Source organism: Bubalus kerabau, chromosome 21, assembly GCF_029407905.1.
Source record: "Bubalus kerabau isolate K-KA32 ecotype Philippines breed swamp buffalo chromosome 21, PCC_UOA_SB_1v2, whole genome shotgun sequence".
Classification (NCBI taxonomy): Eukaryota; Metazoa; Chordata; class Mammalia; order Artiodactyla; family Bovidae; genus Bubalus; species Bubalus kerabau.
Genome location: NC_073644.1, coordinates 7,150,834 through 7,177,567, shown reverse-complemented (window position 1 = coordinate 7,177,567; position 26,734 = coordinate 7,150,834). Strand labels below are relative to the sequence as shown.

Below are 26,734 nucleotides of genomic sequence, written 5' to 3'. Positions count from 1 at the left end.
GTTTTGCCATTGTTTTATTCAATGCTTGCCTGTCCTGCATTTCAGTGTTTGGGACAGAGCCAGATATGATCCGGGATGGATCAACCATACCCATCGCCAAGATCCTCCAGGACACCACCCAGAAAAGTGTGATAATGCTGCCACTGGGCGCTGTGGATGACGGAGAGCACTCTCAGAATGAGAAGATCAACAGGTGAGTGGACCCCGTGGGTGCTGGTGCCTCCCTGCACAAGCCCAGGGTCTCCACACCGCTGACCCCAGACAGGCTGCATCCTCTAGTTGGAATGTGCATCATCAAGGCTTCCTGTTTAAATTATAGACCCCTTTTCTTCTGTCATTTGGGCAGGAGTAACAGTGTCTCTTATTTCTTTTGTTAGGTGGAACTACATAGAGGGATCCAAATTATTTGCTGCCTTTTTCCTCGAGATGGCAAAGCTGCATTCATCATGGTAGGAACCTTCCAGCCTCGGTCTGAATTGCTAAGAGATTCCCCTCTCACATGACCCTGGGCAAGAACAGAATCTAAATATCCAGAGAGTTTTGCTCTTGAAAATAATGTTTCCCCTCCCGTTTTAGAGTGTCCCTGGACTTTTGGACCAGTAATAAAATATCTCTGAGGCACAGACATTGGACATGGTTTAATGTCACTGCTGCACGCCTTTCTGAACTCACAGCCACCTTGGACAAGTTGCTTTCCCACGCCCTGCTGCAGCCCTCTCCGGCTTGGGCTTGCGGTGCCCTTCAGGGCGAGGACAAGCATCTGACTACGTTCTCTGCTTGCAGTTCCATTGGTGCAATCCTGGTTTGTGTTCCAGACCTCTAAGAGCTCAAGAGACACAATCATTCCACCCACTGACTGTCTATCCTATGTCACCCTTGCTCTTACCATACGTCTTTCTCTTGTTGATAAATGTGTTGGTCTCCTGCATTGACTACTATGATTCCCCTGTGGGTTCCCTGTTAGAGGGGTTACTAAAACGTGTTCATGTGCTAAGCTGCTTCAGTTGTGTCCAACTCCTTGCAACCCCATGGACTGTAGCCCACCAGGCTCCTCATCCAGGTGATTTTCCCAGGCAAGAATACTGGTGAAAGTGAGTTACTCAGTCGTGTCCGACTCTTTTTGACCCCATGGACTGTATAGTCCACGGAATTCTCCAGGTCAGGATACTGGAGTGGGTAGCCGTTCCCTCTCCAGGGGATCTTCCCAACCCAAGGATCGAATCCAGGTCTCCCAAATTGCAGGCGGATTCTTTACCAGCTGAGTCACCAGGGAAGCCAAAAAATAAGAGAGTCTCAGGTGGGTTGTAAATAACACACCACCCTACCTCCCCCTAGAGCAGGGAGAGGTGACCTAAGAATACTGGAGTGATTGCCATTTCCTCCTCCAGGGGGTCTTCCAGATGCAGGAATCAAACCCACATATCTTATGCCTCCTACACTGGCAGGAGGTTCTTTACCATGCACCACCTGGGAAGCTCAACTACAGCATGGTACCACCTTAGCCTCCTGTTCCCCTTTTCCTTCTTCAAAACTGCTGAGATGCAAATGATCAGTGGGATCATGCCCCCTGGGATTCCTTGGGTGAAGACGAGTGTGTTTGAAATTCTGAGCCTCTTTACCTGATGCCAGCTTGCTGCCCCTCTTGCATCCCGGTCTTCCTTCCTGCCCCTCCAGTAAAGGCCTGCCTTCTCTTCAGCATCTGTGCACATGTGAATTTGCCACCGCAGAATTCATCCTGATAGGATTTCTCTCACCCAGCTGGAACTTTACTCAATGACTACATCTAAATTGCTCAAAGCTCTTAATAGCATCAGTTTTAGATAGAGAACTAATCAACCCTGACATCAATAACACAGTCTAAATTTAAAGCCATCAGCCAATGCATTAATCATTAATCATTTCAGTTAACCATCTTGTTTGGCTTGATTGGATTTGATGGTGTAAACAAAAAAAAATTGCAATTTTTCTACAGTTGAGGATATGTAAACAAGCTGATTTACTCTTTATAAATTCATTATTTAAATCACATTAATTGAGAAGGATTTAAGGGTTTATTAAAAAATGTTTCTCTTATAATTCTAAATAAAAAATAAGCATAACACATCTCACTGCTTCATGAGTTCTTGAAATGTCAGTTTTAAAACTTCTGCCCCTCATTTTGGAGAAGGCAATGGCACCCCACTCCAGTACTCCTGCCTGGAAAATCCCATGGATGGAGGAGCCTGGTAGGCTGCAGTCTATAGGGTCGCTACGAGTCGGATACAACTGAGCGACTTCATTTTCACTTTTCACTTTCATGCATTGGAGAAGGAAATGGCAACCCACTCCAGTACTCTTGCCTGGAGAATCCCAGTGGTGGGGGAGCCTGGTGGGCTGCCATCTACGGGGTCGCACAGAGTCGGACACGACTGAAGTGTCTTAGCAGCAGCAGCAGCCCCTCATTTAACATGGCTGGACCCAAGGGCCAGTAATTCAGCCTGTCCTGACCCGCATCACAGATGTGGGACCCAGCTGAGGCCTTAGACTCACGAGGGCGCTCAGGCGGGAGCACTCTTCCTCTGATGCTACTGTTGCTGCTGCTGCTAGAGGACATTTAAATGCTAATTGTTGGGACTTCCCTGTGGGTCCAGTGGGTAGGACGCCCACTCCCAACGCAGGGGACCTGGGTTTGACCCCTGGTCAGGGAACTAGATCTCACATGCCTTGATGAAGGCCCAGCACAGCCAAATAAAGACAAATAAATTAAAAAAAATTAATGCTAGCTGTTAAGGACTGGCAGGTGTTTGATATTCTTTCCTATTAAGCTTGGTTTATGCTCACCAGTTTACACTGAGTCTTCTAACACCTTGGATTTTGTGGGACCTACCTGGTGTATTTCACAGAGTTCCCAACAACTAAATATACAAGAAGTTTATGATGCCAATTTGTATTTTGTAAAAATATTTAAAAATTTAAAAATGTATCACAGCTACACTGGGTCTCCGCTGCTGGGCACGGGCCTGCTGTCTCTGAGGCGGCGGGAGCCGCTCTCCGGGCAGTGCGTGGGCTCCTCACGGCCGCGGGGTCTCTCGCTGTGGAGCGTGGGCCCCAGGCACGGGGGCTTCAGTAACCGTGGCTCTCTGGTTTGGCTTCCTCGCAGCACGTGCAATCTCCCTGGACCAGGGATCCAACTTGTGTCCCCTGTGTTGGCAGCCAGTCTTGGATCACCAGAGAAGTCCACCAGTTTGTGTTTTTAAAGGGGTGTTCATGTTAGACAACTGACAAGGGTGGTTAAGATACGTTGTAGCCACTTCTGAGCAAAGTAACATCAGTTTTACCAAAGCACTAAATTATAAGATTATTCCTTCACTGATCTACCTTCCTGCTGCACTGCTGAGCCCTGCAACCTCTGGTTAAGCATTCAGTCCTCGGGGTGATGAGGGGTCTCCACAACTCTCTTAGCTCCACCTGGGTTTCCCACCTGGCCCTGAGCCATGTGGCAACCTGGGTTCTGCTGTGATTTGGGAGCCAGAAAGGAAGTATTTTTCAGGTTGGTTCCACTGAGAGAGCAGAGAGAAATCGACTCAGTTATTGGACAGGAGACCAATGAAAGGAAATTAAAAAAAGCAAACATTTACATTGCTCTCCCATCTCTGTCTTCCATTTCCCACTCATCTCTGTACTTCACGGGTCCAGCGCAGTGCACTGCATACAGTAGGTGCTCAGTATTGCTTGCTGACATCGTCTTCTGGTTCTGCAGCTGCATTTTTGGGTTGTCCCTGGCCTGGACTTATCTTCGTGCTCTCTGCCTCACGTTGTTCCTAGGTGAAGCTGACTTGGGGGCAGCTGGTACTGGGGAAGGCACGCGAAACAAGTCACGCCGGGGTCACTGCTGCCAGCCCGTCTCCCGGGCTGCACTGGCGTCTTTGCTGGGGCCACACACCAGCTGCCCGTGAGCCCCTCACGGCTCCCGTCACCGTGTTCCATGTGTCCTCGTTCTGAGCACTTCGGATGTCAGCGTCTCAAAGTCAGCAGACCTCACTCGAATGATGTCTCTTGAGCAATCAGAAGGTTGGGTAATGCTGCCCTGCGTTTCCTGCAGGGTTGACGGCCCACTGAGTTTAGGAAGAAGGTTGTGCTAAGCACAGAATGCTCAACAGAACATGTGCTCCACGATTCCCAAAAGTGGAGTAAGAAGGAAGCTCAGATGACGCAACTGTGCTTGGCTTCTCTCTTCTACTGACAGCTACTCTCACTTAAAAAACAACCCCCAAGCAAAGTCCATTTTATGACAGGTCCAAGTGATTTTTAAATACTATTTTAAATATTTAGTGTTATATCTAGTGAATGCCATCTGGCCATTAATTTTCAAATTTGGTTTCAAGTTTGGATATTAACTGAAAATGTAATAGCTAGAGTTAAACAATGATTTGAGGTCTTGACTCTGTTAAGATGGAATATGCCGGGGTCCAGCCCAGGTGGATCCAGGGAATTTGAAGCGGGGACGGTGTCGGCGAGGATCAGGAAACAATTGCTTAATTAAATATTAATTAGAGATATAAAGAGTAATAGAATAAGGATAGCTCAGCAGGAAAATTCAGTGGAGAAAAGAGGCTGAATAATTCAGCCAGAAGGTGAGAGAAAGAACTACATGGGGAGACCAAGCTTCGGTGAACAAGGCCCGCACTTTTTTTTTTTCCAAAGTAGTATTTATACCTTAAGTTGTGCATAGAGGATAATGGGGGAAGGGGTAGAGTCAGCAGTAAGCCAGGCTTTCTTCCTGCAAACTTATCATATGCAAAAGTTTAGGTGATTTACATCATCTTCTGGCCCGGAGGCCTGTTAACATGTTAAGATCCTTTCTTCAGAAAACTTATTTTTCTCTAAAGGTGATTATTCTAAAGTCAGGCGCCACCCTCCGAAAGCATTAGATAAAGTTGCATTCCTATAGGGCAAAGGTGTGTTGGGCTAAACAAGAAAAAGAATTAACTCAAGGGTCCAAGGTTACAAACATTAAAGCTACTACTTACATTCCTATGCACCAATTATATTAACCAATACACTGCCAGGGACACAGTAGGTAAGGGATATGGCAACTTAGCAGCAAACATTGGCCCAATAAGTGAAAAACCCTTCACCAATACAATTTCTAATCAATCTTTTAACTGCTCAAAGGAATCTGTATTTAGACAGTTTAGAACATCTCATGCCTCTCACAGTTGGGAGGCTCTGAACAATCACATGTGGCCGGAAGAACCTATTTAGGCAGGCTAGAGGACTTCCAAAGGAGTTTGTAGGTTGAAACACCCTTGGGACGCCCAGAAACTTTATTAACTGGAGCTGTAAGTTAACTCTTTTTCAGAGAGAGGTGGTGGGGGACAGCCCCCCGTAAAGTCAGAGGTGTAGGTGAGAGCACAAAGCAGTAAAGTAAGCAGACTCTGGTTTTGGGGGTAGGTGCTCGAGAATTTCCAGGGGGACTCCTGAGGGACTCGATCCCGCCTTTGCGTATGCCGAGCCTCCTTCCTCATGACCTTTGCCACGGCAGAGTTCCTCACGCTGGCTCTCAGCAGGAATACTTGTTTCTGTGATAATGTACTCTATGGTTAAATCTAGCATAATCGTTTACCTGTTCATAATACCACTGCCATTCATGACAAGCACTGAAACCTAAGTCCTAATACTTTTGCGTATATTCCTGTTCTTCCACTGACCAACCCTGTAATATCTGCCCCTTAGACGTAGGCCACTTAAGAAAGATAACCTCCCTCTTAATGGATTGAATCAGTTTTCCTCTTTAGGAAGCAAGCCTGGGGAGGCAGAGGGCTGTGTTGGGTATATTCTCTTCTTTGAGGGGCTGTCCAAGGGCTCAATCAATCAGTGAAGTACAGACAGAAATACAGATTTTCTGAAGCAAAGTAATGTAGTCTTGTTCTTTCCGTCATGTGGAGAACTGATGGTAGATGTAATGACTATAATTTCTTAACAGTTATGGTAAGTAAATAAATGCTTGAGCTTTTTTCAATTAGGTAGACTGAACAAGGAAAAAAATTGTCATTATGTGGAAAAGTTTTACTTAAAAACATTCTAGTGTAATTTCTTATTGAGAATGAAGATGTCAGAGAAATTATGCCTTTGACTGTAACAGAAAGTATGAAGTTTTACATCATCTCACCATCCACACTGAACTTCACCAAAACACATTCAAGGAGAACTTACATTTAAAATTCTAGTGTGGTTAAGTGTTCACAGCACACTTGCACTGTTATTGTATGGCATGTGAATGTAATGGCAGAAGGCGCTAACTTAAAGGAAATTAGAACTTTAAATGACACTGTTAAAAGTAAATTAGTCATCAAGAATGGTTAATCACCAAAAATGACCAATGCTTCTTTTTGGTTGCATTTCTATTTATTTCTCTGGCTGTATCGGGTCCTAGCGGCCACAGGGGATCTTTTGAGCAGTGTCCGGATTCTCCAGCTGTGGCACGCGGGCTGTCTAGTCGTGGGTGCGGCATGTCAGCTTAGTTGCTCTGCAGCATGTGGAATCTTAGTTCACAGACCAGGGACGAAACCCACATCCCCTTCTTAACCCCTGGACCACCAGGGAAGTCACCAATGCTTCCTTTCAAATTTAAATAAATAATTGTAACTAGATAAAGGCAGTTATCTAAATTTTATGTACAACCACACCTGAGGAGCCAGAAGGCCAACCCCAGGGTTATGACATCAGTGCAGGGTGAGGGGAGGAGTTTCAGCCCCACGTTCCACACAGTCTGCCTGAGTCTCTGGGTGACCTTGGGACTGTGTGTGTGTGAGGCAGGTTAAATCCTGCCGGCTAAGGTAGAGGGAAGTGAATGTGATCTCACTGCTATCATGACAGACAGAGTGTGAGTACAGCCAAAATAACTGCCTGTTAAAACAGTAACAACAACCTCTGCAGAAGAACATGTGAATTCAGGGGCTCCACCTTACTCAAATATCTAGGATACAACCAAAATTACTGGACACTTAAAGGAAAACATGACTCATAATCAAGAGAAAAGAGCAAATTAGTGGTTAATCTGAAGATGATTTCAGTGTTGGAGTAAGATGAAATATCAAAGCAGCTAGTGGAAAATATGTCTTTAATAAGTCAACAAATAAGAAATCTCAGTAGAGAAATAGAAATTTTTATTTTTAGAAGTAGAATAGACAGAACTAGAAATTTCAGAACTAGAAGATACAATATCTGAATTAAGGAAACAAAATCACTAGCTGCTTCTAACAGATGACAGGAGATGACAGAAGAATCAGTGAATAGAGGACAGACTGATGAAAATGATCCAAGCTCAAGTTCTCAGTGGGGAAAAAAAAGGCTGAAGACAAGAGGACCGAGTCTCAGAGAGTCATGCATAGCATCAACAGGTTTCGTGTGTGTCTGGGCTTCCCTGGTGGCTCAGATGGTAAAGAATCTGCCTGCAATGCAGGAGACCCCAGTTCAATCCTGGGAAGGGTTGATCCTTTAACTGGAATTCAAGAGAAAAAGAGAGAATGGGAAAAGTACTTCGAGAAATGATTGTTTCATATTTTCCAAACTTGCTGAAATACATAAATTTACAGGTATTAAAAGCTCAGAAAACTCCAAACAGGATAACTATGAAGAAAACCATGTCAAGGCACAGCATAATCAAGACTGCTGAAAGCCAAAAATACAGAGAAAATTTTGAAAGTAGCCTGAGAAAAATAACAAATTACATATAGGGAAATATAAAAGGGAGAAAAGATTTGAATGACCTCTGCCCTTCAGGAAAAAATGGAGGCCAGGAGCCATGGAAGGACATCCCCTTTAACAAACATCTCTTAAAGAAGCTCCAAAGGGGCTTTATTACATATGCATTGTTGTTTGGTTGCTAAGTGGTGTCCAACTCTTTCGTGACCCCATGGCCTGCAGCCAGTTAGGTTCCTCTGTCTATGGAATTTCCCAGGCAAGCGTAATGGAGTGGGTTGCCATTTCCTTCTCCAGGGTATCTTCCTGACCCCTTGGCAGGCAGATTCACTGAGCCAAGAAAGTCCTTACTATATATATATATATATATATATATATATATATATATATAATATACATACACACACACACGGACATACATATATATATTATATATAAAATTTCTTAACAAGACACAGAAAAACAATCAATTTTTCCCTATATTCTTAGATTCTCTAGCACACTGCATGACATTGGTAGGTGCTTTATAAACTAAGGCTATCACTGTTATTCTGGAGGAAGGCATGGCAATCCACTTCAGTATTCTTGCCTGGAGAATCCCATGGACAGAGGAGCCTGGAGGGTTACAGGCCATGGGGTTGCAAAGAGCTGGACATGCCTGAAGCGACTTAGCATGCATAGCATCACTGTTATTAGTATCATCTAATGGAACAAAGTCTGGTTTACTGACAGCAACAGCATTACTGTGGCTTGGAAATTTGAGAACATCTCCAAGTACATTTAACAGAATTTAAAAGGGAACTTTACCCTAAATGACTCATTTTATACATGAGGAAAATGAAGTCAACTTGACTTCCTGAAAGTCACTATACGATGTAAAGGTCCTGCCTGTCTCAGTAAAATAACGGATGATGGGGAACTGAAAAATAAACTCAGGTTTGATTACACTGCTCCAAGAAGGAAGAGGAACGTCAAATTCCCAAGGTAAGAAAAGAAAGGTAGCAAGATAAATCAGAACTCAAAATCAACAGAATGTCTATTCCACATGGAAAACAGTGCTAGCTACTGTAACTGTTGAGAAATTCATCACCTTGTCATCCAAAAGATGGATGGTGGACTGGAAAAGGCTGACTGTAGAGTTTACAAGCGAGGTCCACCTTTCCTAGCTGTGTGATCTTGGGAATAGTTGACTCTTCTAAACTGCAATTTCCTGTTGTGGGTGACAGACATATGAGGCTTCAGGTAGATTACAACAATTTGACCAGATAATGTCTAGAAAAATATAAGACAGAATTTAAAAACGATTATCAACTGAATGTTCTAGTTCAGAATCACTGATCTGGAGCTGGCCTTCAGAGTTGATTGAGAAGTTAAGAAGTTAGAATGTTAGTCCCTCAGTTGTGTTTCCCTCTTTGGGCTGTAGCCTGCCAGGCTCCTCTGTCCATGGGCTTCTCCAGGCAAGAATACTGGAGTGGGCTGCCATTCCCTTCTCCAGGGGATCTTCCCCACCCAGGGATCAAACCTGGATCTCCCATTCTGCAAGCAGATTCTTTACCATCTGATCCACCAGGTTGAGAAAGCCTATCATTGTAATACTATCCTGGAAAAACTCTACTTACTTAAAAATTATACAAAGCTGATTATTTAGGAAATTCCCCTCCCTATATCTTTGAGATCAAGTCAAAACTCCTTAGCAAGCTCTGTCTTTTTACATTGATCCCAAGCGGGGCGGCACAGCGGCCCGCTCCTCTGCGGACTTTTCAAGCTGCGGTCCTCCTCTCTCCAGACGGACTTCTGAGTCTCCTGAGAAAAGGCTGTAAGCTTCAGGTCGCCGGAAGTCCCTCGGAAAGGGCAGGAGGGGGTGGTGGGTACTAGGCTCCATCGTGCCTGTCTTCCTAACCCTTCTTGCGCTGTGCCCTTCACGTTTATAAAAACGGTTCGGCGGGGACGACTTCAACGCCCGAGGGGTCTTCGGTTTCTCTTGCCAAACCGGCCAACAACCACCTTTGGCATCTCTGCCTCCCTGTTAGTATCGGAATTCGGCCCGTGGCTCCGAGTATCCCTTTTTTTGAGGCGCTCGTCAGGTCTTCCTGAGTCCCTGGAGCCGCGCACGCGCCCGGCGCGGCAGAGACCCTGTCCCAGCAAGACCAGCGCCAGGCTCCGCTCGGCCCGCTCGGGCCCAGGGCGGCAGCCTCCCCCGGGATCCGCGAAGGCGGGCGAGCAGGGGTGGACTGGTGGGCACGGGGACGGGGGGACGGCGGGCCGTCCGGCAGGAATCCGCTTGGGGAGCCCCGCAAACCCCGCCTTGCCCTCCGGGTCGGACGCTGCTAGTCGTCCACCCTGATTGACCCGTGTCTTCCCTGGTTTGCAGCCGACCTCTCCGATTTTTCTGTTTTCCTCACTTGGGGAGGGGGCGGGACTTCCTGTTCCATAGCCCAGTGACTACCGGCAGGAGGCACCAGACTTAACACTGGAGGTATACAGGCCCGCCGGCCCGTCGGGACAGGGAGGGAGAACTCGATGTGGCCTTCACTAGCCCCGGTTCCAAGAGCCGGGGTTCTGGCCAAGATGCCCGGCGGCCCGTCCCCGAACTAGTAGTCCTGGTAGCCGCCGGAAGTGGGGAGCGCCGAAGCCGGAAGTCCCGCCCCTTCCTCCCAGAGGGAAGACGGTGAGCCGGAGGAGTCAGTCAGAGGGGCGAGCGGGAGCGGCCCCGCCGGCAAACAGGTGAGCTACCCCCCGGCCGGGGCGGGGGGCGTGGGGGCGGGGGCCGTTCGGCGTCAGCGCGGGGCCCGGGGGCGGGGGCCCGCGGGCCGGGGCGCGGGCCGATGGGCGCCGGACGCCCCGCCGCGGCCCTTCGCTCTGCCTCCGCCCCCCTCCCCCCGCCTCCGCCCCTCCCGGCTCGCCGGTCCCTCCCGGCGCCGCCCCGACGCCCCCGACACACGCCCGCCACCCGCGCCGGGCTCTCCCCGCGGGGCTGGCTGTCAGCGCCGAGGCCGCGATCGCGCGCCCCCCGCCCGCGATCGGCGCTTCCCCCTCGCCGGGCTGCTCAGCAGGGAAGCGCAGCGCGCCCGGGCGCCGCGTGCCGGCCGCCTCCGGCCGCGCGCTCCCGGCCTCCCCGAGCCGCGCCGCCGCCGTTACGGACGCTGGGCGGGCGGAGCGCCGGAGGCCTCGGGGCCCGGCCGCTCAGGTTCAAGCCGCCCGGCCCGGGACACAGACCGCTCGGGCTGCCGGCCGCCGCGGGTCCCGCCCGGTGCAGCCGGCGGGCGCGTCCTCCGTGCTCTCGGGCCGCTAGCCGGGGACCCAGCCGGGCGCCGCGGGCCGCAGCAGCGTCTGACCCCTGTCGGCTGCGCCGTGGTGTGAACGGCCCGGGTTGTTTTCCAGGGGAACTCTGCAACAGGAAGCCTGGGCGGGGTGGGCACCCACGCGCACACGTGCATGACTCCTTCATAGAGGATCGTAGCCCTGGCGCCGATCGAGGGAGAACTTTACAGTTTGAGCCCCTGGAACTGGTCACCGCCTGCAGCTGCCCTGCGGTGAAGTGTTTGTTAGTCCAGTGGGAAGACCGGACATACATTGATCAGAGCATCCTTAGGAGCTCGTTTGACAGATACTCTGTATGCTTCATTTAGCACAGCAGTCTTGTAGAGTAGGAATTATTCCCTTTTCACCAACGGAGACCCAGAGTAAATAACTTGGCCAAAGTTAACACCGGGGATTCCAATCTCAAATATTTGTTACTCATTCTTTTTCAAGTTTGTGTTCAAGTCCTCAGTCACTAACTCGTGCCCGAGTCTGTGCGACCCCATGAACTGTAGCCCTCCAGGCTCCTCTCTCTCCATGGGATTCTCCAGGCAAGAATACTTCTTTCCTTCAGGGGATCTTCCCTACCCAGGGTTGGAACCCCGGCCCCCTGCCTGCACTGGCGGGCGTATTCTTTACCACGGAGCCACCAGGGAAGCCTCCTTTTCAAGTTTGCTCCGTGTGAAATGACGGCCGCCTAGTGTCGTCGGTGGTGAACACTAGGGCAGGGCTCTCCAGTAGCTCGTGTCTTCTGATGTGGCATGTGAGACAGTTGTGATGATTGCGGACAGCGCAGTTGCTACTGGTACCCCCCCGCCCCCCTTTAAAAAAATTATTTTCGAATAATTTCAAATTTGCACAAAAACTGCAAGATTGGACAGAGTTCCATTGTTGTTCAGCAAAACACAGCCTCTGACTTGACTTAAACACTTCCTGCTTCCTGTCAGACACTCTTCTAGGTGAAGGAGAGATGAACGTGTTGCCCGAGATGATTTCAGGGCCGGTCGTGGAGACAGATACACAGACAGATACAGTGCCTGCTGCTCAGTGCTGAAGTGGAGCGCGGGCCCACAGCGGGAGTGGTCACTGTGGGGGAGGAGCGCTGAGAGCCTGTAGGGTGCAGCCTTGAGTGAGATCTCCAGGGTTAATGGGGGTTCCCTTGATTGATGGGACGTTTTCCCCAGCATTCATTCTAATTAGGTTTTATTAGAGGAGAGCTCTCTCCAGACGTTATAAAACAGACTCTTCTAATCTGATTCTCCTCCCTCCCTCTCTCACAGCCCCTCAAAGAAGAGATCTGTTTCTCAGGTATCACAGGGTGTGAGAAGAATCCCGGTTTATAAATCCATGAATAGGAGGATAAGTTAAAGCCCTGTCGTAATGGAAATACCTAAGACCGATACATTTTATTATTTTTTTTTATTTTGAGTTTCTCAAGAATGTTTATTACACGAATATTTTAAAAAATGAGGGTGGCACTTAGCTTGAAATGCAGGGGTATGTTTTAAATATAAATCTTAAAAGGTATCGTAATTTACTGTGTGTTAGTCACAGTCGTGTCCAACTCTTGTGACCCCATGGACTGTAATCTGCCAGGCCCCTGTATCCATGGGATTCTCCAGGCAAGAATTCTGGAGTGAGTTGCCATTCCCTTCTCCAGGGGATCTTCCTGACCCAGGGATTGAACCCAGATCTCTGCCTGCACTGCAGGCAGATTCTTTACCATCTGAGCTACCTGGGAAGCCCAGTGTAATTTATCAGTCGATCAGTTTTTGGTGGTAATATGATATGATATGATATATAAATAATATATGATTTATCATTTTACCCATTTTAAGCGTACAGTTCAGTGACATTAGGTGTGTCTACACTGTGTAGCCATCATCACCATTTGCCTCCAGAACATTCTTATCTTCTCAAACTGAAACGTAAAGTGTACTTTTTAAAAATGAAATGCAGTACAAAAGATTCTTCCAATCAACAGTTTCTCATTTTCCTAAATAATTTCACTCTTCCAGGAAAGAATTATTGCATAATGTCTCACTTGTACAACATTTGCTTAGACCTTTGGTAATTACAACCCTCTTTGAGTTGTTATACTGTTTAGTGGAAAAGCAAGAGATAATAACAGGCATTATGATTTTGGTTTTGAGTTTCATAGAGTTCATTGAAACAAAAAACATGTATATTGGTAACATAAAGTCACAATAATTTTAAATACACAAAAGGAGAAATACTATTCTTGGCCTCTGAAGGAATAGTGGGGTTATCATACCAAGGTCCGGGGTCACTGGGATCAGGCTGATAGAAGCTTGGACCAGGACAGAGCCAAGCACGTGTCAGTGTCTGATATAAACTGCAGATGTAGGAAGAATAAAGACAGAGCTTATATTTACGTTGGTATAGCTTAGGCCAACGGAGAAGGCAATGGCACCCCACTCCAGTGCTCTTGCCTGGAAAACCCCAGGAGGAGCCTGGTAGGCTGCAGTCCATGGGGTCGCGAAGAGTCCGACAAGACTCAGCAACTTCACTTTCACTTTTCATTTTCGTGCATTGGAGAAGGAAATGGCAACCCACTCCAGTGTTCTTGCCTGGAGAATCCCAGGGACGGGGGAGCCTGGTGGGCTGCCGTCTATGGGGTCGCACAGAGTCGGACACGACTGAAGCGACTTAGCAGCAGTAGCAGCAGCAGCTTAGGCCAAAGGTCTAGGAAACAAAACTTACAGTTTTTCAAGCCTGCTAAATGCTTCCTCCGATCTGATCACACTCATGAGAGGTCACAGAGCACCCTTCTTCTGAACTCTAAGGTGGTGTGTGAGAGTCCCACGCAGAGACTTTGAGTGCCTTCGTCAGTTTGAGCTGCTCTAACAGAACGCCGTAGCCTGGTAGCCGAGCCAGCAGACGTTTGTTTGTCACACTTCTGGAGGTTGAGAAGTCCAAGATCAAGGTGCCGATTCCTGCTGAGGGCTCTTCCTGGCTTGCACACAGCCGCCTTCTGGCTCTGTTCTCATGCGGAGAGTGAGAGAACGCTGGTCTTTCTTCCTCTTAAGAGGACACCAGTCCCATCTTGGGAGCCTTGCCTTCATGACCTTACTAAGCCTACCTCCCAAAGGCCCCATCGCTAAATACTGTCACACGGCATTAGGGCTTCAAATTATGAATTTGGGGTAGGGGTTGGGGGGCGAAAGTTACAACTCTGTCTGTAGCAACGGTTTGTTGGAATTTTTGTTATTATGTGGAACTCCTCCAAAACAAACTTGATATAAAACAAATAGAAAAACTGTAAAATCAGAGTTTATATGACTTTCATTAAAGCAAAGTTTATGCAGCTTTATTTAAAACAATGAAAAATATGACTCAGACCAGTTGATGAAAGGAAGAACTTTTGTTTCTTTTTGATGAAAGAGAAATATGTGAGATGCTGTGGCTCTTTTTTTCACTTTTGGGCCTCATAGAGTTGTCACATTTTAGAGGGCATAAGGACTGTGGAAGCGATCTGTTTCATTCCCTCATGGTCTAATGAGGAGGCTGAACCCCACAGAAGCTAAGTGACAGATCCGTCTCAGAAATTACTGGCAGAACAAGGATTAGAATCAGGCCTCCTGTTTCACAGGCCAATCTTTCTGCTCTTTAAAGCATCAGTGTTATTCAAATTTAAGGTGCATCGGAGTCACCTGGGGGCCTTGTGAAAACATGGATGCTGGACATCACCCAGGGCCTCTGATTTAGCAGGTCTGCACAGGGTCTGGGAATTCTTACTTCTGACAGGTCCTGGGTGATGTTGAAGCTCTTAGCTTCGAGACCACACTTTGGGAACCTGGTCTCACGTGATGTTGCCTTTGATCTCTTATAAGAGGAAAGCAAGTAAACCACAGGTTTTACCAGCCTCACCTTTCCCCTCATACTCATTACAAACAGTAATGCACCAATGTCATATGATTAGATGAAAATAGAAAGGACTAGACATAGAGTATTTTTCGAGTCATTTTGGCATTTTCAGGGGTAATTTTTGTAGATGATTCTAGTGGTCAGAGACACAATTGAAAGGACATCATATAAATGGATGAAAATAGAAAGGACTAGACATGCATTATTTCTCAGAGTCATTTTGGCATTTTCAGGGGTAATTTTTGAAGATGATTGTAGTGGTCAGCTGCTGCTGCTGCTGCTAAGTCACCTCAGTTGTGTCTGACCCCGTGCGACCCCATAGATGGCAGCCCACCAGGCTCCCCCATCCCTGGGATTCTCCAGGCAAGAACACTGGAGTGGGTTGCCATTTCCTTCTCCAATGCATGAAAGTGAAAAGTGAAAGTGAAGTCGCTCAGTTGTGTCCAACTCTTAGTGACCCCATGGACTGCAGCCTACCAGGCTCCTCCATCCATGGGATTTTCCAGGCAAGAGTACTGGAGTGGGGTGCCATTGCCTTCTCCGACTCTGCTATCTAGATTATCCCATTTATGGACTTTTATTGAATAATTGTCATTTATTCTGGTGTAAGCCTTATTTGTAATTGCTGCGGTTTTTTAGCACTGTTATTGGAAGAGGTAGAGTATTTTAATGTTAGAGTTAATGAGTGGTCCCTGTACATTTTTACTTCTCATCTTAAATAATTTTTAAACGCTTTTTACTTTGAAATAATTTTGGAATTATAAAACAATTTCAAAAACAGTCTAGAGAGTTCTATAACCTTCCAGCCAGGTCCCTGATGTTACTATCTTATGTAACCAGAGCGTAGTTAGTGAAACCAGGGTGTTGATACAATTGAAGACTGTATTTGAGTTTCAGCTCTGATGTCCTTTTCCTGGTCCAGCATCCATTCCAGGACCTCCTTTGCACATAGTTACCCTGTCTCCTGCAAGGAGATCCAACCAGTCCATCCTAAAGGAAATTAGTCCTGAATATTCCTTGAAAGGACTGATGCTGAAGATGAAACTCCAATACTTTTGGCTACCTGATGCGAAGAACTGACTCATTGGAAAAGACCCTGATGCTGGGAAAGATTGAAGGTGGGAGGAGAAGGGGATATGACAGAGGATGAGATGGTTGGATGGCCTCACTGACTCAATGGACATGAGTTTGAGTAAGCTCCTGGAGTTGGTGATGGACAGGGAGGCCTGGCATGCTTCAGTCCTTGGGGTCACAAAGAATTGGACACAACTGAGCGACTCAGTTGAACTGAACTGAACTGATCACGTCTCCACAGTCTCTTCCGATCTGTGGCAGTTCCTTTTAGGCTTATATTCTTTGGCCTTGATACTACTGAAGAGTGGTGGTGATGTTGTTGTTCAGTCAATAAGTTGTGTCTGACTCTTTGTGACCTCATGGACTGCAGCACGCCAGGCCTCTTTGTCCATCACCAATTCCTGGAGTTTGCTCAAACTCATGTCCCTTGAGTCAGTGATGCCATCCAACCATCTCATCTTCTGTCGTCCCCTTCTCCTGTCTTCAAATTTCCCAGCATCAGGGTCTTTTCCAATGATTCAGCTCTTCACATCAGGCAGCCAAAGTATTGGAGCTTCAGCTTCAGCATCAATCCTTCCAATGAATATTCAGGACTGATTTCCTTTAGGATTGACTGGTTGGATCTCCTTGCAGTCCAAGGGATGCTCAAGAGTCTTTTCCAACAGCACAGTTTGAAAACAACACTTCTGTGGCGCTTCTGAAGAGTCCTGGTCAGTTCTTTTGTAGACTGTTAGTGAGTTTGAATTTGTGTCATCTTCTTTTAGGATTAAATTGAGGGTTAGGTGTTTTGGGCAAGAATACCCCAGTGGTGAAGCTTGCCCTCAGTGCCTTACACTGGAGTGCACGTGATGTCGGTATATCTTATCAGTGGTGAATGTTACCTTTGACCTCTTGGTTGAGGTGGTGTCTGACATCTTTCTGTGCTCTATGGTTAAACATTTTCTCTTCATAATTATTGACCCTTCTAATGACTGATGTTGGTGCATAAGTTTGAAATAAATTAACATCTCATGTCAGAATCCTTTGAGGCTGACGTGAACCGTGGAAGATTTCTTGGGAGGCTTCACTGCATTTGTTAGACTCAGACAGGAGGAAGGGCAACGGTGTTGCTGTTGGGAGACCAGTTACTGGCTCAGCGACTTGTCTGTGATCTCAGTCAGTGTCCGTCTTGAACTGGCAGTGGTGGAAGCTGTTTATCGGAATTGTGTTGCTATGGTTCTGTCGTATGTGTGTTTTCCAGCGCATAGCCTTCCAGGATCGGCTGCATTTCCTGAAATCTTCCTGGAGCACTGTCGTGGGAGATGGATGATCATCACAGGGCCTCACCGCCCCTCATCTCCCCCTCATCTCCCCCTGCCCACCCCTGGCCCGCCCTGGGGCACTGGGGCATGTGTTCTCCTGGCTGATGAAACTGCTGGCTGTATTACACATCTCCACCTGTAACTTGACTGTGCTTTCGAAATGGGTGTGCCTGTAATGTCCCAGCCCGAGTCAGCTGGAAGATACATACCTGGTTTGTCTCCTCCCCGGGCCTGAATGCTGCTAGGAGGCAGGGAACAGACCTCTTTCTCTTTAACCAGTAACTTGCTTGGTACCTGGTATAAAGAGACACTCTATAAATATATAAGACTATGCTGTGAAAGTGCTGCACTCAATATGCCAGCAAATTTGGAAAACTCAGCAGTGGCCACAGGACTATAAAAGGTCAGTTTTCATTCCAATCCCAAAGAAAGGCAATGCCAAAGAATGCTCAAACTACCACACAATTGCACTCATCTCACACACTAGTAAAGTAATGCTCAAAATTCTCCAAGCCAGGCTTCAGCAATATGTGAACCGTGAACTTCCAGATGTTCAAGCTGGTTTTAGGAAAGGCAGAGGAACCAGAGATCAAATTCGCTGGATCATCAAAAAAGGAAGAGAGTTCCAGAAAAACATCAATTTCTTCTTTATTGACTATGCCAAGGCCTTTGACTGTGTGGATCACAATAAACTGTGGAGAATTCTGAAAGAGATGGGAATACCAGACCACCTGACCTGCCTCTTGAGAAACCTATATGCAGGTCAGGAAGCAACAGTTAGAACTGGACATGGAACAACAGACTGGTTCCAAGTAGGAAAAGGAGTACATCAAGGCTGTATATTGTCACCCTGCTTATTTAACTTATATGCAGAGTACATCATGAGAAACGCTGGGCTGGATGAAGCACAAGCTGGAATCAAGAGTGCCAGGAGAAATATCAATAACCTCAGATATGTGGATGACACCACCCTTATGGCAGAAAGTGAAGAGGAACTAAAAAGACTCTTGATAAAAGTGAAAGAGGAGAGTGAAAAAGTTGGCTTAAAGCTCAACATTCAGAAAATGAAGATCATGGCATCTGGTCTCATCACTTCATGGGAAATAGATGGGGAAACAGTGGAAACAGTGTCAGACTTTATTTTTTGGGGCTCCAAAATCACTGTAGATGGTTATTGCAGCCATGAAATTAAAAGACGCTTACTCCTTGGAAGGAAAGTTATGACCAACCTAGATAGCATATTGAAAAGCAGAGACATTACTTTGCCATCAAAGGTCCATCTAGTCAAGGCTGTGGTTTTTCCAGTGGTCATGTATGGATGTGAAATTTGGACTGTGAAGAAAGCTGAGTGCCGAAGAATTGCTGCTTTTGAACTGTGGTGTTGGAGAAGACTCTTGAGAGTCCCTTGGACTGCAAGGCGATCCAACCAGTCCATCCTAAAGGAGATCAGTCCTGGGTGTTCATTGGAAGGACTGATGCTAAAGCTGAAACTGCAATACTTTGGCCACCTCATGTGAAGAGTTGACTCATTGGAAAGACTCTGATGCTGGGAGGGATTGGGGGCAGGAGGAGAAGGGGACGACAGAGGATGAGATGTCTGGATGGCATGACCGACTCGATGAATATGAATTTGGGTGAACTGCGGGAGTTGGTGATGGACAGGGAGGCCTGGCGTGCTGCAATTCATGGGGTTGCAAAGAGTCGGACACGACTGAGCGACTGAACTGAACTAAACTGAAAGGAATGTTATGTGTGCATTTTGTAACTGTTTTTGTGAATGTTCCCAGAATACTGTGAATGTTTCCCCACATCATTGCAGCTCTGTAATATGCACAGAATTTCAGTGTGGACGTGACACAGCAGCTTTGTTAACCAGTGCCCGTCACTGGGTATTGGGTTGCTCCCGAGTCTTTGTTTTGTAAAGACGTCCATGGTACATATCCTTAACATATCCTTAAATGCGTATTTTGTCCAGTTATTTTTTTAAGGTAAATTCTGTAGAGTCATTGGTAGCTCAGAGAGGATAGACATTTGAAAGTTTCTGATTATCAATTGTAAAATGACCCTCTAGAAAGGTTGTAAAGGTTTATATGCCAACCAGTACTACTGAGAATGTGTATTTTCCCACACTTTCCCTATTTCCCCAATGCTTAACTCTCTCTTGCTCTTTTTTGTTTTTGTTTTAAGAATAAGATAACATTGAGTTTATGGGGGTATTTTTTTAAACTTACTTTTTAATTGATGGATAATTACTTTACAGAGTTGTGTTGGTTTCTGCCAAACATCAACTTGAATCAGCCATAGGTATGCCTATGTCCCCTCCCTTCCATCTCCCTTTTGGGGTATTTTTAAAGATTCTGTCTGAAATGTGGTGGCTAGGGATCATATTCTGACTAATTTGCTAAACCTTCCAAGTTTGAACTGACATTGAACTGACAATGTCCAGTTTTTTGTTTGCCTCAATGAGAGATCAGTATAAACCTCAGTAAAGTAATGATTAACACCTACCACTAGTTCATGTGGGGCACATTTGGTGTCTAGTAATGGTTGGCTGTGACTGTGGCCCTTACCAAACAGGGGCCTTCTTATCCATGGGATGCATTTCTAATTCATATCACTCACCAAAGTCAGTTAGAGGCTTACAAATAGAGGGCAGAGCTGTGAAACTTTTATAAGACAGTGTAGGGGAATTGTTCTGTTACTCTGTTAGAGGGAAGAGGTTCTTCAACAAATCGTAGTAGGTGCAGACTGTAGAGGAAAAGATTGATGTTTGACAACATTCATATCAACAACTTTTGTTTATTGAAAGAAACTATCAATAAAGTGACCAGAAAAGTCACAAGTGAGAATAGGTCTTTTCAGTACATGACTGTATGCGGTGCTCAGTTGTGTCTGACTCTTTTGTGACCCCATGGGCTGTAGCCCCCCGGGCTCCTCTGTCCATAGAATTTTCTGGGCAAGAATACTGGAATGGTTGCCACTTCCTTCTCCAGGGGATCTTCCTGACCCAGAGATCGAACTTGAGTCTCCTGTGTCTCCTGCATTGCAGGCAAATTCTTTACCACTAAGCCACCAGGGAAGCCCAGTATCAATAATTAGAGACATGCAAATTAGTGCCATGGGGTCGCAAAGAGTCGGACAGGACTGGGCCACTAACACACACATGCCTTTATTATTCTAGCATTTGACGGTCTTGAAAGCAGGAAAAGTAATTGCATTTTGTTTTAATTCTAAGGACTGTATCTTCCATTTCATTAGGAAGTGGTCATATCATGCTGTAGGATTTAGGAAGCCATTACTTCTTTGCTTAGGTTGCTAAGAAGGGCACTTTTGAGAAATCTGCCTCCCCCCCCCTTTTTTTTTTCTTTCTTACCTTTGATAACTTTTTTTTGAAGTGTCATATGTATCCCATATTACGAGGACTGTTTTTTAAATAAACATTACTTATGCTGTAAACTTTAATTTAAGCCATCATGGTGTGACAGTTGCTCCTTGAAATGAGCAAGTATAGGGACAATTAAAAGATGGTTCTAGAAGCCTGAAGTCAAATTCATGGCCTGTGGAACCAAATAGCTCTACTATTTTTGTTTGATATTCAGAGTGTTGAAATTGTCTAAAACATGGGAAGTGTCAAGCGTTTGTAATTATGTAATGTCATCCTTTCTAGCAGAGCCAGCCCCTCACTAAGGAGCTGACAGCCTGCGAGAGCCCTTCCATAGCGGGATGTCTGCATTTCAGACTCACGTAGGGCTTGTAGCAGGTCCCTGACGGACACACGTGGAGCGCAGGCCTCTTCAGATGGAGTTTAGGTGCTTCAGCTCTTCTTGTTTCAGCTGTATTTTGCTAAAGCGAGACATTCTCAGTCCTGATTCTCAGTGCTTTTCAGTGTATCTGATGTTCACACTTCTCTTTTGTTTTCCCTTATATGCTGTACATTCCCCCTTTTGTTAAAAAGCAGAGTAGTTTTAGATAAAAACAAGCAAGGTAATAAGAAACCTCCTTGGGAAGAGACATTGCTTAACGCAGTTGGAGTAACACCAGTATGATCATCCAGTGTGACCAAAGCCTAGCCTGCTTGTCAGTTACTAAATATAGTGAAATATGTGAGCTTTAGACCTGCAACAAGCAACAAGCCACTCCTTCCCGAGTGTACAGTTCAGCTGTGAATTATTGTGAATTAGGGATCAGAATTTGATATATCGTAATTGGATCAGTTATTATAGAATGAGGAATCACAGCTTTATAGGACTGTATAAAATTATAAAACTGTTAGAATTTAAACTAAGGTGTAATGTATGTATAAAAATAGTCTAGAAAATTCAGATCATTCAAGGAGAGGTAGTGGAAATTATAGTCTTTCAGAAAATGAGATCGAGTGGCTTTCATTGAGAATCTTCAGGGTCCATAATCTGGCTTCCCATGGGGTGGTGTTTAAAACCCTAGGATTTCAAGGTGGCAGATTGAGGCAGTGTTTGCTGAAAGTCACTTTCGGAATAATGTGTGGCCAGTTACTAGGTGGAGAAGGCAATGGCACCCCACTCCAGTACTCTTGCCTGGAAAATCCCATGGACGGAGGAGCCTGGTAGGCTGCAGTCCATGGGGTGGTGAAGAGTCAGACACGACTGAGCGATTTCACTTTCACTTTTCACTCTCATGCATTGGAGAAAGAAATGGCAACCCACTCCAGTGTTCTTGCCTGGAGAATCCCAGGAATGGGGGAGCCTGGTGGGCTGCCGTCTATGGGGTCGCACAGAGTCAGACACGAGTGAAGTGACTTAGCAGCAGTTATTAGGTAGGCAAATGAGACTGGAATCTGGTGTGGGGGCCCTGTTTAGGGCAGTACATTTTTCTCCGTCCTGACTCACCTTTTTTGCTCTCCTCTCCACCTCAGCTCTGTCTGGTGAATGTGTGTTAAGTATACAGGTTTTCTTGAGGTTAGGAGGGACTTTTAGCCAGTGGGCCCAAATCTGCCTCATCAGAGTCAACCAGGGAGCTCTTTAAAACCACAGGTTTTGTCACCACCCCAGATATTAGAATCTTCCACATGTAGGCCCAAGGGATTCATGTTTTGATGATTAGCTAAATTTTCCAATGATTGATATTGTCTGTAAGTCTCTTTGTTTTACAAATATGGAACTAATGGCTCTCTAACTATGCTCTTAAAGGGCCACTGTATTTATCAAATCAGGATTTGGGAAGTCTCATGAAGACCAAGCAACTGAACAACAGCAACAAATAAAGACCAAAAACCTTCATTGATGGTAGAATGGCTAGTAGTGCGATGATTTTTGGATTGGTGGCAGGGATGGCTAGCTGTCCACCTAACTCAGGCCTTCCCTTCCACGTGGTCGGGTGCACGGCTCCAGGGGACATTGTTCAGATTTTCTTGCAGTGAAACAGGAATGAGTGGAAGTGGCAGATGCTGCTTGGGGGACAAGGTTTTAAAGAGGCAACGCCCTGCCTCTTTGCTGCTTCTGTCAGGGGGATGCAGAGAATGGGCGAGCTCTGAGGCAGAGCATCCGGATGGAAAGCGCCAGGATCTGCCTGCCTGCCGACCTGCTTACCTGGAGCACCGGCCTGGGGAGTTACAGGAGCGAGATGTGAACCTGGGTTTGAGCCGTGTGCAAGTCCACTTCTTACCGCGATTATGGTAGTAGGGCGTTAGCTTCTTGTTAGGGTGATTCTAGCTGCTGTGTGTGTGCTGTGCTTAGTCACTTAGTCGTGTCTGACTTTTTGCGACCCCGTGGACTTCAGCCCTCCAGGCTCCTTTGTCCCTGGGACTCTCTAGGCCAGAACACTGGAGTGGGTTGCCCAGCCCTCCTCCTTCCCATCCCAGGGATCGAACCCAGGTTTCCCACATTGCAGGCAGATTCTTTACCGTCTGAGCCACCAGGGAAGCCGTGGTACTCAAATCTAAAGGAAAGCTCTGAATGTGTAGAAAATTAATATTTTGTAGTTTTCATTCTCCACATATTGGGTTGGCCAGAAGGTTCATTTGGGGTTTTCCATAAGATTTTACAGAAAACTTAAACGAACTCTTTGGCCAACCCAATATATAATTCTCTTATTTAATTCTCAGAATGTTTAATTCTCAGTATACAGAGTTAGGACATTTCGTTGGCCACAGTGTTTTCTGAGAGGTGTCATCGAGGTGCCAATATTCATGTGTGAAAACTAGGGAGTGAGGCCGCCTGTGAAGGCTTGCCAGTGGAGGGGCGGGGACTGACTTTCCAAACACCCTGATTTACTGACAGATTTAGAGCAGAGAACTCTTAACTATTTAATTGATTTCATAGAATATAATGAAAAAATTAGTAAATGAGTAAGATATATGTAAGCAGTTTTCCATACTTTAGTTGTTTTACGCTTTCATTGTTTTTGCTATATTTTATGCCATAGTATTTTACCTAATTTTTTTTTTCAAACTGAGCCTTGTCATAAGAAGTAACACAGGTGGAGTCATAGGCTGGTATCTCATTTTTTCCCTAAAACACTTGCTAAAAACACATACTTACTTAAAAATCCTTCTTGTGCTGTTGCTGCTGCTGCTAAGTCACTTCAGTTGTGTCCGACTCTGTGCGACCCCAGAGACAGCAGCCCACCAGGCTCCCCCGTCCCTGGGATTCTCCAGGCAAGAACACTGGAGTGGGTTGCCATTTCCTTCTCCAATGCATGAAAGTGAAAAGTGAAAGTGAAGTCGCTCAGTCGTGTCTGACTCTTTGTGACCCCATGGACTGCAGCCTACCAGGCTCCTCCGTCCATGGGATTTTCCAGGCAGGAGTACTGGAGTGGGGTGCCATTGCCTTCTCCGCCTTCTTGCGCTAGGTAACTTTATTGAAGGCCACTACTGTATTTCTGTCATACTTGGAAATACTGTTCACATGATGAATACTCTTTAGTGTCTTCAGTGCTTAACCCACAAGGTTCTGATGGAAGGGAATGCGTTCAGCTGGGAATTGGCAGGCCTGTGTGTCTGGTGGGGCTTTGGGACAGCGTTTTCCTGTTCACACCATAGACTGCTATCAGTACTCTATTTGCTACTGGAAATAGTCATTACAAAGTCAGTTCCAGAAACCTTGGTTCCAATTCAAGGGAAAATCCTATTTGTCTAGAACCATTCTCTATCCCAAAACCTGTATCAGTCAGGGTTTTCTAGAGAAAGAGAACCAACAGGATGTATGCATGCTGTGTGCTAAATCACTTTCAGTCGTGTCCGACTCTTTGTGACCCCATGGACTATAGCCCACCAGGCTCCTCTGACCATAGAATTTCCCAGGCAGGAATACTTTAGTGGGTTGCCTTACCCTTCTCCAGGGGATCTTCCTGACCCAGGGATTGAACCTAAGTCTCTTGCATCTCCTGCATTGGCAGGTAGGTTCTTTACCACTAACACCACCTCAGAAGCCTGATAGGATGTATACAGATATATATCAGAGGGGATTTTTTTTTTTTTTTGGTAGGCATTGGTCAGTGTGAATATGGAGGCTTGGAAGTTCCATAGTCTCTCTGTAGCATGGAGAAACAGAAAAGCTGGTAACAGTTCAGTCTGAGTTTGATGGCTCAAAAACCATGAGCGTTGATGTCAGAGGAGAAGGTGGATGTCCTAACTCAAGGAGGAAAAACAGATTTGCCCTCTGTCCACTTCTCCATCATTTTGTTCTATTCCAGCCCTCAACAGGTTGGGCACTGCCAACCCACACTGGTGAGGGAAGATCTTTATTCAGTCTACTGTTCAAATGCTCATCTCTTCCAGAAACATCCTCCCAGATGTATCTAGAAAGAGTACCTTACCAGCTCTCTGTGCAGCCCAGGGCCATACACACAGTTAACTATCACGGTGCTTTTGGACAGCAGACCTAGGATGCCCTATATCGCACGTTTTCCTGCCACCGGAGGATCCAGTCTGAGAACACATATCACATTTCGTTGTCATGTCTGTGTGTGTGTGTGCTCAGTCGTGTCTGAGCCCATGGACTGTAGCCTGCCAGGCTTTTCTGTCCATGGAATTTTCCAGGCAAGAATACTGGAGTGGGTTGCCACATGTCTCCTCAGCCTCCTGTGATCTGGAACATTTCCATAGTCTGTCTTTGTCTTTTATGACACTGACATTTGTGAAGAATGCAGTCCTCCCCACTTTTTTTTTTTTTTTTCATTTTCAAATAAAGCATTCCTCGCTCTGGGTTGTTTGCTGTCTCGTCTCGGTTAGCTGCGGGTTCGCTGTTCTCAGCTGCAGTGAGCCCAGGCGTCCTGCCCTCCTCAGGGTGCTTGTCTGCAGGCAGCCCATGTCCACCTTCACCGCGGAGGTTACTTTTGATCACCCCTGCAAGATGTAGCTGGTGTAGCCACTGTGCAGTTACTCAATTTGTCATCTTCCCTTGCAACAAATAAGCAGTGTAGGGAGATGGTTTAATGCCACTCAGATATTCTGCATATCAAAGTTACCCCCCTGGACTTGGCATCCATCTTGCCTGATACCGTTTTTTGTCAAGTGATTTTCTGTCCCCTGCAGTCCCTCTGCATTTACAGGCTGGTCCTCAGCATTGCTCTAAACAGAGCCGTGCCTTTGCCCTGTCAGTCCGTCCGTGTGTCTGTGTGCTTGCCTGTCTGTCTCCCAGTCGTCAACATGGACTTCTTCGTTCCTACCTTTAATGGTACTTAATTATCGCGTACCTACCATGCCCCAGGCCTAGACCCTGCCGATCCTCAGGAGCCCAGGGTCTATTCAGTGGGGATGGAATGGGAGGCCAAGACGTGGGTGCCAGCTGTGCCTGTTGTTACTGGGCCGCCTCCTCCTTTCTGAGTTCAGTGGGCAGTCCAGTGGCCACAGGGAAATTTCTTGGTATCCCTGGGTGTTTGACTAAAAGTAGACCCCAAACATCTCTGGTTTTTGCAAGTCACCCCCTAACCTTCCTTTTATTTGTGGTGTTTTGATTCTCAATTTAGTCTGAGAACCACAATCATAAATGTATTTCTACCTGAGGGCTTGCTCTTCCTTTCTTGAGAGGAATCATCATTTTCCATTACTTAACCATGTGTAGGGACTTTTTAAAAGTTTCCCCCATAGTCTTCCTCCCAAAGTAATATATGTAGGAAAGCATATAGAAAAAATCTGGGAAGAAGAAGGAAAAATTACCTGTAATTTCACTATCCAGTGTGGGTGTGTGGGAAACTATTAACCTTATTAGATAACTATAGATATTAGATAACTATATTAGATAACTAATAATTAACCTTATTAGATAACTAGCCTTGATTAGAACTATATCCATTTTTAAAATTTAATGATGACATTTTCTCTTTTCTAAATATACTTTCTAAACACTCAGGTCTTTGGTACCTAATAATTTATGTTCCAGCTATCTTGAGGCATGATAATTTTATATCATGTGTTAGCTTATTGACAGTTGGAATTAATGTTTTCCAGATTTCTTCCAAAATTAGTAGTTTTTGTCTTTTTTCCCCTGGCAGTTCTTTGATTAGTCATTGTG

General features: G+C 46.1%; 2 protein-coding genes across 6 annotated transcripts in view; both read left to right on the top strand.

Moving 5' to 3' along the window:
- Nucleotides 1-1,574, top strand: part of CNDP1 (carnosine dipeptidase 1) — a 30,023-nt gene extending 28,449 nt beyond the window's left edge. Inside the window, exons 12-13 of the mRNA XM_055558863.1 lie at nucleotides 46-193; nucleotides 378-1,574. Coding sequence (XP_055414838.1) covers nucleotides 46-193; nucleotides 378-453 — 224 coding nt within the window. The 3' untranslated portion in view covers nucleotides 454-1,574. The remainder of the gene's footprint in view (nucleotides 1-45; nucleotides 194-377) is intronic.
- A 7,948-nt stretch (nucleotides 1,575-9,522) lies between these two features.
- Nucleotides 9,523-26,734, top strand: part of ZNF407 (zinc finger protein 407) — a 384,300-nt gene continuing 367,088 nt past the window's right edge. For 4 of the 5 annotated variants that reach the window (XM_055558911.1, XM_055558910.1, XM_055558912.1 and 1 more), the window contains exon 1: nucleotides 9,524-10,407. The gene's annotated coding sequence lies outside the window, so the exon portion shown is untranslated. Of the gene's footprint in view, nucleotides 10,408-26,734 lie in introns of all 5 variants that reach the window. The other variant, XM_055558909.1, reaches the window with a different exon arrangement.